At 50.1% G+C, this 12665-nt stretch overlaps 1 protein-coding gene across 6 annotated transcripts; it reads left to right on the top strand.

The window, feature by feature from the left end:
* Positions 1 to 287: 287 nt before the first annotated feature.
* MFSD13A (major facilitator superfamily domain containing 13A) lies at positions 288 to 12102 on the top strand. 6 transcript variants are annotated; one of them, XR_011904179.1, is made up of 10 exons: positions 789 to 924; positions 4919 to 5187; positions 5633 to 5712; positions 6224 to 6673; positions 7577 to 7694; positions 8662 to 8758; positions 9499 to 9670; positions 10254 to 10447; positions 10642 to 10949; positions 11897 to 12102. XR_011904179.1 is itself a non-coding variant. In XM_072340828.1 (9 exons), the coding sequence occupies exons 2-9, from the start codon at positions 4996 to 4998 to the stop codon at positions 10893 to 10895; spliced, it is 1557 nt and encodes a 518-aa protein (XP_072196929.1). In that variant the 5' UTR covers positions 288 to 383; positions 4919 to 4995; the 3' UTR covers positions 10896 to 12102. The 6 variants fall into 6 exon arrangements, 5 of the variants coding, with proteins under 5 accessions (XP_072196929.1, XP_072196925.1, XP_072196928.1 ...); XM_072340828.1 differs by lacking the exon at positions 789 to 924 and adding an exon at positions 288 to 383 and having other exon boundaries at positions 10642 to 12102; XM_072340824.1 differs by having other exon boundaries at positions 787 to 924; positions 10642 to 12102.
* Positions 12103 to 12665: the final 563 nt, after the last annotated feature.

A 12665-nucleotide genomic window follows, 5' to 3' on the forward strand; every position in this document is an offset into this window, starting at 1 on the left:
GGCTGCAGCACCTGCACTCCTCCCACACTGATTGCCCAGCTGGGGGAAGCAAAAAGAAATCACCGAGCTACTAAAGCCAACACGAGGCATGTAACTTTAAGAGCCTCGCAGGAAGAAAATGCAGAACCAGGACTCAGCTCACATTTGTACCTCTGCCAGTCCTGTGGGCCCATCGCCACCACCTGTGCTGCCCTCATGGGCAGCAGCTGTGCCAGCTGCTGGGCTGAATGAACACCTCCATGCCCCCCTAATTGCAAGAGCTGCAATTAACCGCCCAGCTTCCACGACTTTATCAAAGCAATGCGGTTAGGAACCTGCTGCTAATTCCACCGTACAAAAACAGTAGGAAGTAACAGGGTGCGGTGGTGCTTCTTCTGAATGAGGTGACTGGGGTCTTGACTCTGTTATGCATGGGAGCAGTGTTGGATCTGGGCAAGGGCTGCAGGGGTAGGCCAAGGACGCGTACACCTCAGGCTCCAGAGAAAGCACTAAAATCTGATCTGGAATTGTAGGACAATTGCAGGCTCTTTTTCTTTCTTATACGTTGGACAACGTAACGCAAAACGAATGCTGAAAGGTGCTCCTATGCAGCTGATGACTAAAGGGATGGGGAGGGCCGGGCGCGCACAGGGTAGAGCTCGCCGTTTCCATGGCGACTGGAGTCGGCACGCCGCGTTCCGAGAGACCATAGAGCAGCCAGCGTGACCGGGATAGAAGGGCCATCGAGCCACTTCCGGGAGGCGTGGCTAATGCAAATGAGGCGGCGGGAGGTCCTTTCCTCCTTCAAGCTGCCCTCGAACAAGATGGCGGTGGGAGGGGCGGCTTCGCCAGAGCGCAAGATGGCGTCGGGGTGGGGTCGGGAAGCTGCCGGGCGCGCATGCGTGGCTGTGCGGTTCGGTGGGGCAGCGCCGGTACCGAGCGCAGGTAGGAGGTGCCGGGGGGATGGACGCGGGGTGCCGTGCCGTGCCGTGCCGTGCCGTGCCGTGCCGTGCCGTGCCGTGCCGTGCCGTGCCGTGCCGTGCCGTGCCGTGCCGTGCCGCCCTGGTGCGTGGCCATGTTTGCAGTGCAGGTGGGGGCCTCGCTTCTCATTTCTCGGCCTGTGCTTTGCAGTGCGGCCGGGCCGCGATCGGCCCCTCCGGGAGCTGCGGGCGGGCTGTGAGGGAGCGGCTGCTGCTCTGGGGTGCTGGTACGGTAGGATAGCTCGTGGGAGGCTGTAACGCTATAAAAACAGCGCTTGGGTGGAAAAGGGAGCTGTGTGCCACCAGCTGTCGTACCAGGTGCCCAGAGCATGGCCCCAGCCAGGTACATACAGCAGCGAACTCTATAATCCCATTGGAATATGCAGCCTGCTCTTGCAGAAGAAGTCTTTCCAACCTCAATGATTCTACAGCTCTCTGCTTGAACACAGTGCCACTGAGACTGCCAGCTGGATTGAGATGTTAATTATCTAGTTATTATCTGCAGGGTAGCTCTGTTTACGTGCGTGATCTCGGAAGGAGTGACGGAAGTGATGGAGGCCCATGATTGCCTGTAACGAGAAGGGTGTTGGCCAAACTTTGTGTGATATTACCTGTCATTGTTGAACTGGTAAATAATGCTGGGAAACACACCCACGGGGTTAATCATAGTGGTGAGTTTCTGTGTCAGAGCCAGGAGGTGGTGGATCTATGGGGGTTTCATTGCTTTACACTTTGATATCGGGCTGTTAGGAGTCTGTTGTTGGTTGGTTCTACATAGCAGAGTATTTTGCGTGTCACTGAGACCCTCTTTTAGCAAGTGGGTTGTCTGAGGAAGTGAATGTGGGTGTGGAAGGACAGAGCTGGTCTGTCCCTGTGCTTTAGCTAGTAAGCCTCCCAAACTCCAGAACACGCAGCAGAGGCACTGTAGTGGCTGTTGGAGCAAGGACAGGCACATTGAGGTATTTAGGATATCCCTGTATTACTCACATAGTGGAGAATGCACTGGAAAGTCATGCTGTTGCTGTGGTCAGGCCTGCAGGTGGCTACTTTGGTGTACAGGAATTGCCTGGCACTGCTTCAGGGGCTGGATTGGACCAGGATGCCCATACACGGCTCTGCTGCCAACTCAGTGCAAGTGGCTTCTGCTGTGGCACGGGCAGCTCAGGCACTGGAGCTGGCCTGTTCTCAAGCCCGAGGGTCGCTGAGTTGCTGTGGGGCATAATAGGTTGTGAACCCAGCTGTGAACTGACTAGGAAGCTGGAACAGATGCGACAGCCCCAAACTGCGATGCGTTTCCAGCTGCCCTTTGTCAGCACTCTCAAACAAATGCTTTCCCGGTAGATGGTGTTCAAACATCCTCCTCACAAAAGATAAGATCTGCAGACGTCAGTGGCAGGAGCAATGCCAGATGTCAGATGCGGAGGTGGAAATGTTCTGGAGTAAAGGCTGGTTGCTTTCTAATTTACGAGCTTGTTCCTTTATGGCTGTGCGTTATTATTCCCTCTTGCAGTTCCTTTTCCCCTCACTTAAAAGCTAATTCTGAAAAGTTCTGACATACTCCATGACTAATGCTCTGTCCCAAGGAAAAAGGTTATGAAAATACCACCGTGGTGAGCTTAAATAACGCAGTGCTTGGGATGTAGGAACGAAATCTGCTTTTTTTATGAGCTACTATCGTTTGTTCCTTTTCATCTGCGTGTTTTAAGATGAGGGAGTTAAAAAAACCCAAAACTTTAACAACTGTCTCAACAAAGTGAAATTACTTGTGCATGTCAGCAGGGCTGCACATCTGTGGGGGAGTGATGGGGAAAAGGAAGAGAGGAAGAGGGATGTAACCTTTTTTAAGCAGCGCTGTATGGCACAGATGAGAAAACAAGGTGTCTGGAAACTTGAGCAGCTGTGCTGTGTGCAACTTGTGCTTGGTGAAGTGCCGTTCAGATGGGGGGGTGTGAAGTGCAGTGCAAGAACTGAGCCTGGCTTTGCTCTCAGGCAGGATTTGAGTAGCAAAGTCAAGTCTGTATTAGTGTGCAGGTAATGGTTGTGCCATCAGAGCTGGCTGTGCTGGGTCTGATGTACAGCTCGCTGTTACAAGTGACACTTGGGGCTAAGTGATGTTATCTGCCTTGTGCTCAATCCTGTTCTTGCAGGTGCCCAGTGCTCTGCTGGCATGATGTGCCCTTGAGCCAGTCCCCTGCAGACAGTCTGTGGTGAGAGGCACAGGGCTTGTGGGTGGATCAGCTGCCCTAGCTCTGTTCTTCTTAACCTTTATCTTTATCCATCACAAATTCTTGATTCCTTTTCAATTCATGACCGTACAGAATGCAGTTTCCATTTGAGGCTTGTCAGCACGTCTGTCTTTAATTACACCTGTAAGTGTTCATTGTCTGGCTGAAGTCCCTTTGGAGCAGAGTCATCCTTTTATCTGGCCGTGGGTTTTGGTGTGGTGGGATATGGCGTGGTTGCTTAGTCCCATGAGAGCTCTGCAGTTGGATCCAATTGAGCTCTATCACTTTGGCAGGGTTGAAGTGCCGTTTCAATCTAGTGATGCAATTGATGGGAACAAATGCTGTGCCTGCTCCTGCTGGGCTAATGACGAGGAATTCCTTGGGCCGAGCAGAGCAGACAGATATCTTTTGTTTTTCTAATCTTGCCTAGAAGTGGTCGGACTCATGGCTTCTGGGAAATGCTGCACTTTCATCAGCTTTCATACCCAGCTGCTCTTCCCTTGGTCTGCTGTTTCTGTATGGGATTGCTGTGGCTGATGTCGCAAGCCCAGGGGGATGACTTGGTGCATCATTTCCTGTTCCAGACACACTTATGAAGTGGTTCTCTGACATGTCTGAACAGGGTGCGTGGCTCTGGAGGACTGCACTGGGAGTTGTAAGGGTCACCAGCTCCTTTATCTTGCTTCTGGCAGCATTGAGATAGTGACCCTGTTGTCACCTGTCATGTGAACAGAGCTTCTTGGGACAGCCTGGGCTGGGAAGCTGACTGACACTGATTTAAGAGCCTGTAACTTCTTACCAGATACTAAATGCATCCATCCAAAGAGATGCCCTGTGTTTTGCCTTAGGTCTGTAGCAGCTGGAGTGTGAAAGGGGGCTCAGTCTGAAGAGCATGGGCCTCTGTCATGGGAAGATGATGTCCTGCTTTGGGGGATGGGCTTCCTGGCCATAAGCTGTGGCCAGTGCTGGCTGAGCAGTCCTACCCTCCCTTCCCCTCCTGCCTCAGCCCTCTGTGAACATACAGTGGCTTCTTTCAGGACACAACTACCATTTCCACTTGCTTTCCTTCCATATATATTGCTGTCTAGCTGAAGCATCTTTATTTCAGCTTCAACATTCAGGCTGTCCCAAGATGTGCTGGACAGCTGCTACTTGACTTTGGGTAGCCCTCTGATCATATCTCTTCATACCACAAAGCAGCAATGCTACTTGCCATAAATATCTCCTGTCTGAGTGAGTCCAGGTGCAGACAGCTGTGACTGCCTGGGGACAGCAGCATGTATGTGTGATATTACATCAGAGCTGTTGTCACTTTTATTTGGCTGAAAATTTATACTGATACCTAAAATGTCAGTTGTTAGGTCTGTGTTCTGAAGGCTGCTTTGTTTGCGGCCACGTAGCTTGATTCTTCCTGCTACCTTGCCTTTAAAGAGATGGAAAGAACTAATCAGCTGACTGCTGGATAACAAAGAACATTAAAGTATAAAGGGCAGGGACGGTGTGCTCACAAAGAGACAGCTGCACCAGGGCCTGGCCTCAGCTTAATGGAACAGCTTTAGTGCGGCAGACAGCTTCCTGTCTCATAAATCCCACCCAATCCACTTCTGAACAACTCCTCGAAGCAATACTAATTCTGATCTCTGCTGGCAAAGATTTAGCAGTTAATTTGATTCAATTAAGTTCATTTAATAAATTGAATCTGCACTGCTTGTTTATTTTTTTTCTCTTTTACAGCAGCAACAATGGATTGGCCCCAACAAAGATGCAACAGGTGCTGTGAGAAGACCTCCCATCTGAAATGGAGGTGATCCATGGAGCTGAATGCTGACCCCATCAACATGGGGTTGCGGCTGTTGGCCTGTGTCTTTCATCTGCCCACTGCAGTGATCTACGGCTCCTTGTCGCTGTTTGTTTCCATCTTGCACAATGTATTTCTCCTCTACTACGTGGACACCTTTGTCTCCGTTTACAAGATTGATAAACTGTCCTTTTGGATAGGAGAGGTTAGTCTTCTGCATGGATTCCTACTCTCGTAAATAAGAAATTCTGAAGCTGAAACTGGTCCATGCTGCATGCAGGGCATTTGTTGTAATGGTTGCATTCTTCTTTGGAAAGGAAACAAGGGAGTCCTCTTGAGTGCTAATTTGGGCTTTGCAGTTTTTCCCACTTAACTAAACAGAAAACAAGCTGGGATAGAAAACCTGGGGACTTTGTTCCTCTGGGAACATCGGGGTGTTTTACTGGTATGGAAAACCACTGGGTTTGCTGCGTTAGTGGCTACTGCCCCAGACAGGGGAATTGAACAGCGGTGACAGTGCAGAGAAGGTGCATGAGGGGATCCTGTGATGTATGCACTATGCAAGCTCAGCACTGCTCGATTCAGTAACAGAAGTGCATCTTTCCAGAAGCTGTTCTGTGGTTTGTTTCACTGTTCTGTTTCTTTCCTAGACGGTGTTTCTGATCTGGAACAGCCTCAATGACCCTCTGTTTGGCTGGCTGAGCGACAGGGTGTTTCTTAGCACGCAGCAGTAAGTTGTGTTCTAAATAAAACATACAAGCAAAGTGGTGGGAAAGGATAATTCTTTCCTTTTATAATTATAATTATTTTCCTTTTTATAATTGCCTCAAAGTTTTTCTCAAGTTCTTTGGTTTATGGACCACTGTTGACCATTAGCATTTCTCATGTGCTTACTTCAAGCTTTTAATGAGAATCATGATGTGGCTTCCTGCATCTAGTGACAATGGTTTAAGTGTTGGTTGAAATAACTGTAGTGCTGTGTTATTAGGGAGCTCCTTACTTTAGGGGAGGAAAAAACCAAACAACAAAACAAATATATATATTTTTTCTTTTCATGCTTCTGGCCTTCTTACACCCATATTTTTTTGTGTATTCACATATTAGCTGAGAAGTTATCTGATGTGGGTACTTGTTACGTGAGTTGATGTCTGGACCTCATAGACAACTTCCTTAGAGAGCAAGGATGCATGATTGTGCTGGGTTTTGTCCAGGAGTCTAAAGCTTTTTGTCTTCTGTTGCAGGCCAGGAGCAGAGATTTCCTCCCCAGAAGTAGTTCTGAAGAGGCTCAGAGCACTAAGCCACAATGGCCCACTCTTTGCCATCTCTTTCCTGGCTTTCTGGGTTGCCTGGACTCATCCTGGTTTGCAGTTCCTTCTCTGCCTTTGCATGTATGACAGCTTTCTCACCATGGTTGACCTCCATCACAACGCCTTGCTTGCGGACTTGGCAGTTTCAGCAAAAGACAGGACTAGCCTCAACTTCTACTGCTCCTTCTTCAGTGCCATAGGCTCGCTCTCTGTCTTCATGTCATATGCAGTATGGAACAAGGAAGACTTCTTTTCCTTTCGGATTTTCTGTATTGTGCTGGCCTTCTGCTCCATCCTTGGCTTTACCTTGTCCACACAGTTGCTCCGCCAGCGATTTGAGACTGATGGGAAGGCAAAATGGGACCAGGAATCAACCTTAAAAGAGTACGTGTCATCAATTCTCCAGCAGGTGACAAAGGCTTAACTTACATCTTTAGAGTCCTGTTATGTGCTGTAGCAAACTGCAGGAAGATCCAGGACAAGGCAAACCATTGCTAATTATCTGTGGTTCTTGTCTGTTGACACAGTTTTCAGAATCACCTCTGGCTGAGGTCAGTCTGGCTTCTAAGGCCCTCTGAAAACAGGACAAAACTATCTTGTGACACCACCGGCCCAAACCGGAGGCAGAGCCCTGACCTGCTGTGTGGTTTGTCCAGTGTTTGGAACATGAAATGAGTTAATATCTAGAGCACCTATTGCAGCCTGTGAGTGGCAATATGTCAGAAGCAGCTTATCATTAAAGTATTCCTGCTTGAGCATGAGACCACTTTAATGCACATTTCCTGTGGAGTAGGACAAGCAGAGATCTCTTACCTTCTTGCTCACTTTGTCTGCCTGGCAGTGGCTGGGCTATATTGCTGAAAACCAGATGCATCATGACCCAGTTCAGCTCCTTTGCTTTTCTTTGGGCTGCTTCACTTGTCTCTTGTTAAAAGCTACAAGCACTGTGTTCTACTAACACAGCAGATCCTGATGAGACCTGCCAGGTGAACTAACTGCAGGATCTGGAGTAGGAGTGCTGTGGCTGATGTGCAATGCTTTTATCAGCAGAAATGGTGGGTTCAGGAAACTAATGTTGTTTGGAAGATCTCTAGCATGTTGTCCTCGCGTTGTTGTGGACTCTGCTGTTTTGGTCCAAGGAGAGGGAAGGTTTGAATAAGAGCTGAGGAGGGACAGCTTTGCATCTGTGCATAGGCTTTTCCATGCTTGTTGTAAAGGATTCACTGCTGTGGACTGTTCTGGTTTTGTTTGTTTTAACTTCCTCTCATCTTTCTCTTCTCCCTGTAGGCTGTACATTGAGAAACTCTCTGTTCCCCAGGAGAAGAGGATCACCCTGGCAGAGTATCTCCAGCAGCTCTCTCGGCATCGCAACTTCCTCTGGTTTGTCTGCATGAACCTAATCCAGGTAGGTGCAGCAGTGACGTGCTGGGATTCAGAGGATGAACACCGTTTATGGCTGTTGTGTGATTCACATGCATGCCAGCTTCCCAGGAAGGGCAGGGGAGTTTCTGATGTCTGCTTGCTATCAGGGCCTCCTACCCATGCACACTGTGATCCATCAGCTAGCTGGTAGCCACAGTCTCTACTTGTGACCTGAGGACAGTTCCTGAACATTTGTGTGGTGTTCCCTCCTCTGCAGTGCAGGCTTAGTTACAGGGGACTGGTTGAGTTCTGCACAGCCCATGTGGGATGCAGGAGCACCAGGCCTGGCTTGTGGTGGAAAGAGGTTACGACTACAGTTTGCTGGCTTGGCTTTTCCGAGGCTCACGTCAGTGTTCTCACTATATCCAGCTGGATCTACCTGCCATCTGGCTTTTGCAATTTCTGTTTTTCATTCTTTTCATCGATTACTACCAAATGCTGTCAGCCTGCCCAGCTTTCCTGAGCTTGATGTGCTGAAATCAGAGCTCTGTCTCCCCAGGGGTCCCTCAGTTCCCCTCAGGCTCTTAATGCTGGTTTGTATCTTTGTGTTTGAGCCTTGTAGCCTCATTGTTGCCCTCCTGGCTGCTGCTCTCACCTGCCATGGCACTGCCTCCGCCTCCAGATCCCTGTGGCCACTGTTGTCACCTACTTGCTGTTTTCTGCCCCAGCAGTGCTGTGTACTGCATGTGTGCTCTATGAGCTTGCTAGTAAGGAATGCTTCAGCAGCTGGGATGTGGTAATTGACCCCAGGCAGCCTCGTGGTCTCAAAGCCTACCATGCTGTAACCTCCACAGCCAAGCTCTTGATTTGCTGAAGTACTTGGGGCCCATCCTGCATGATCTTTTGGCATAAGACTCTCATCTCTTGAGAGTCTAGAGGTCTGTTAGCTTTTTCTGTTCAGTCTTACTACTGTTGCTGCTTACCAACTTGTTTGTGCACTGCTTTCACAGGTTTTTCACTGCCACTTTAACAGCAACTTCTTCCCTCTGTTCCTGGAGCACCTGCTGTCAGACCAGATCTCTGTATCTACTGGATCCTTCCTCCTCGGTGAGTCTCAGAAGGGACTGGAGGGAACAGCTGAGTTAGGGCCTGGCCTGAGTCTGGATTCTTTCTTTGTAAAATTCAGCTGGTGTGAGGTGTGCTCACGAACAGGTCTTTGGGCTGTAAGTTTCACACGTGCATGCACTTCACAAGTTTTCTTGGGACTTATGAGTCTTCTTTCCTGGACATAAGAAAACTGATTTGGAGCCTTTTTCTAGTGGTGAAGAGCATGATGTGCTGGATCCTGGCCTAGACTCTGTGACTCCACACAGATATTGTTCTCAGTACATGTCTACAGATACAGCTGAGAGGTGCAGTAGGGAACACGGCTCCTAATTTAGTCCCTCTCTGTAGTGTACGATATGTGTCCAGGCTGCTTCAGGTCTGTGGCAGACAGCCTGTAGGGCTACTGTCATCCTGGAAGGTTTCTGTGTGGGTCAGCTCTGGTCACGGTTTCCAGTCTTGTTTGCTGCTCTGTGACAGAATCCCAGCCCTTATGTGACACTGGGCAAGCCTTCCCTCTTGCTTGGTGAAGGCCTCCCTCTGTAGGAAGAGTGTGTGCTGTGCCACAAAACCACTGAACCCATCTGCTCCAGCACCCCCTCTTTTGTGTGTGTGTATGTGGTAGGGGGGAGTAGGGTATTCTGCATCACCTGTCCTCCCATGTTGGCAAGCTTTGTATTGGTCCTGGGGGGATAGTGGATACTAAAGCTTTCTCAAGCATTTGTGCTGCTGTCTTTCTTCAGGTGTTTCCTACATTGCACCCCATCTCAACAACCTCTACTTCCTGTCCCTCTGCCGCCGCTGGGGAGTTTATGCTGTAGTCAGAGGACTCTTCTTCCTGAAGCTGGCTCTCAGTGTTGTCATGCTCCTGGCAGGACCTGATCAGGTGTATCTGCTCTGCATCTTTATAGCAAGGTATGTACACAGCGCTTGCTTCCCTTGCTCTCTGGCAGATGGGAAGGGTAGTAACTTGCCCTGTTTCCCAGAAGGAAGAGTAGCCAGGGTCACACAAAAGCCATGTGGCTTCCAGCTCTGGCGTCTCCATCTGACAACTCCCAGCTCAGGAGCAATCAATGCTGAATCTGCTGGCTGTGCAGGCAGCAGTGAGGGAGGCAGCAGTGTTCAGGCTCTGCTGCGTGAGAGGACGGACACTTGGCGGGGCTGGTGGCTGCCTGGGCTGGTAGCAGCCCATACCAGCTGCTGAGCTGAGCTTCCCTTTTCTGCAGCCTGCATGATTGCCCTCAGGATGTGTTGCAGCTGCCTCTTAGCCCCATCCCAATGTATCTAGTCCCCAGGCCTCAGTGTGGCAGGACCAGGGCATCACTGTAAGGCACACAAGGCTGTTATTGCTGGAAGTGTTCCTCTCCAGTAACCAGGGTTTCTGAAACTATTATTTAAAGCGTTAGGGAACCTTTCTAATCTCTCCGCTTTCTCTGATCTCCCACCTGCTCCTGTAACTTCTTGGTGCCCCTATTCAGTGCTTTGCCTTGTCCTGCAGCAACCGGGTGTTCACAGAAGGGACCTGTAAGTTGCTCAACCTGGTGGTGACTGACCTGGTGGATGAGGATCTTGTACTGAACCGCAGAAAGCAGGCGGCTTCAGCGCTGCTCTTTGGGATGGTTGCTCTGGTCACCAAGCCAGGACAGACCTTTGCCCCCCTGATAGGCACCTGGCTGCTCTGTGTGTACACAGGTAAGTGCCCTTGAGAAAGCATTGTGGCAGGAGTGGGCAGACCTGTGAGCTCAATGCCCTCCACAGTGTCTTGGGTGGATGCAGAGCTCTCTCACTTACAAAGCTGTGACTGGTCTCTGCATCTCCAAGCCCCGTCACTGGGAGAGAGGAGTGTTCCCAGTGTCCCTTCTCAACAGTCTGTTCTTCTACCTCAGGCTATGACATCTTCCAGCGTAACCCCTTGAGCAACGTGGTGAGTGCCCAGCCAAAGCTGGAATCTGATGCAGTCTTGGAGCCAACTCTCCGCCAGGGCTGCTTTTACCTCCTCGTCTTTGTTCCCATCACGTGTGCACTGCTGCAGCTCCTCAGTTGGTCTCAGTTCAGCTTGCATGGGAAGCGTCTGCAGATGGTGAAGGCTCAGCGCCAAGGCCTGATGCAAGGCCGAGCACCGGAAATCAAAATGATCTAGGGATGTTTGTGCCCCTGGAAGTGCTTCTGGTTCCAGGCTGGTGCAGGACTGCCGGTAAAGTGAGGGGGTTGCTGGCTGGGAAAGCCCCCATGTTTACAGTTTAACTGTGAAGTGCTGTGATGCCAATGTTTACTCATCCCAGGAGGTGGCCACAGGGAAAGCAGAGGAGCGTTGAGCATGTGCTGGGCCTGTGATAGATCACTTGGCTACAGCAGTGAGAGCATTCCAGCCTCTCCAGCCATTCAATTCAGTGCTATGGTTCTTGGACCAAATCTGCTCTTAGTCTTGTTTCTGGGATAATATCCTGCACAAGATATGCAGACACAGACACTCCATCCTGTGTGGCCTTGTGCAGGGAGGTGCTGGGCTCAGAACCTGTATGTCTCATGACACCTTGTTGCTGGTGTTCATCCTTCCCCCTCCTTAGGCCCTTGCAGTCAGTGCTGTTACAGCAGTGCTTCCCACGTTATCTGGTGGGTTCAGATCAGGGAAGGAGCCTGTAACACAGCAGACAAAATGTGCTCCTCCCAGGACTGACCCTGCTGCCTGTGTGAAGCAGCCCAGTGCCTTCCCTTCTTGCAGGGGGAGAGCACAGCCTGGAGGAGACAGCAGGTTATGCTCTTGTGCCTTCTATTCCACTGAGGAGCCTGTTTGACATAATGGGGCAGTCACAGGGTTGAGATTTTACTTCAGGAGGAGAGAGACATCCTCTTCTGTGCTTCAAAGAGCCCTGGAGGTCAATTTTTCTGGCTGCTGAGTACTAGAGCTAAGGAGAGGGGGAAGTTTAGACTCTTCCTGTGGCTGGGAGCGGATGGGGCAGATGGTTACCCGAAGGCCTCAAAATGAGGGAGCGTCTCGTCAGTCTTAGGGTTGCTGTGGGCAGGTAGAAGTGACGTGCTGAAGCAGAATGGGTAGAAGCCAGCAGCGCTCTGCTCTGTGCTTCCTGCAGGAGGTAGAGATTTGCTCACATTTCTGCTGTTCTCCATTTTGTCACCTCCCAGGCCTTTGTACCAGGTTCCCTTTGCGGATGCAGCCCACAGATCTGCTATCTTGCCTCAGGACATGGCTGCCTCCTGTCTTGGACCAAGACATTTCTCTTGTGAGGCTCTTGTTGGTCTTACTGGTTCAATCATAAGTTATTTGTGTAGATTTTAACAAAGTTTGAGAATGATTATTCATTTCATAAATTAAATATGACTTTTTTTCTCTATTGCTGTGGTCTCATTTGAATTGGCAGTGGCCCCATCTGGCCCTGGGTGGGCTCACCTACCCCTATAAGTCCCAGGTGCGGTGTCTCTTGCTGGGGTGGGAGGGAAGTAGGAGCTGCAATGGATTTATTTGGGGATGCAGCTGATAGATGCTCAGGAATGTGCTATCCAGACAGCAGTGTATAGCCACAATTTCACTCTGGCCTTTCTCAGTCTGTGAGTGAGAACCAGGTCTGATAAGTTCCTGCTCAGTGACTTTCAAGCAGGTGGATCTGACATTTCTGGGTTCACACAGTGGTACAGGGGCACAAGCACAGATGCATGGGAGAAAATGAGATTAATCAAAGGACTGGAAGGAGAAGTAGACACCCCTCTCCAGCAAGACTGGGTGTTGGGGCTTGAGCCAGTAACTGCCTTTGGAGGAAGGTAAGTCACTTGTCCCTGCTGCTTTTGAAGGCCTGCACAGTGAACCACATATCCATTCCCTCAGGTCTGTCCTGGGAGAGAAGCTTGCAATGGGTTCTCAGCAAGCACCTGCCCATGCCAGAAGCATCACTGCTTG

Source organism: Excalfactoria chinensis, chromosome 6, assembly GCF_039878825.1.
Source record: "Excalfactoria chinensis isolate bCotChi1 chromosome 6, bCotChi1.hap2, whole genome shotgun sequence".
Lineage (NCBI taxonomy): Eukaryota > Metazoa > Chordata > Aves > Galliformes > Phasianidae > Excalfactoria > Excalfactoria chinensis.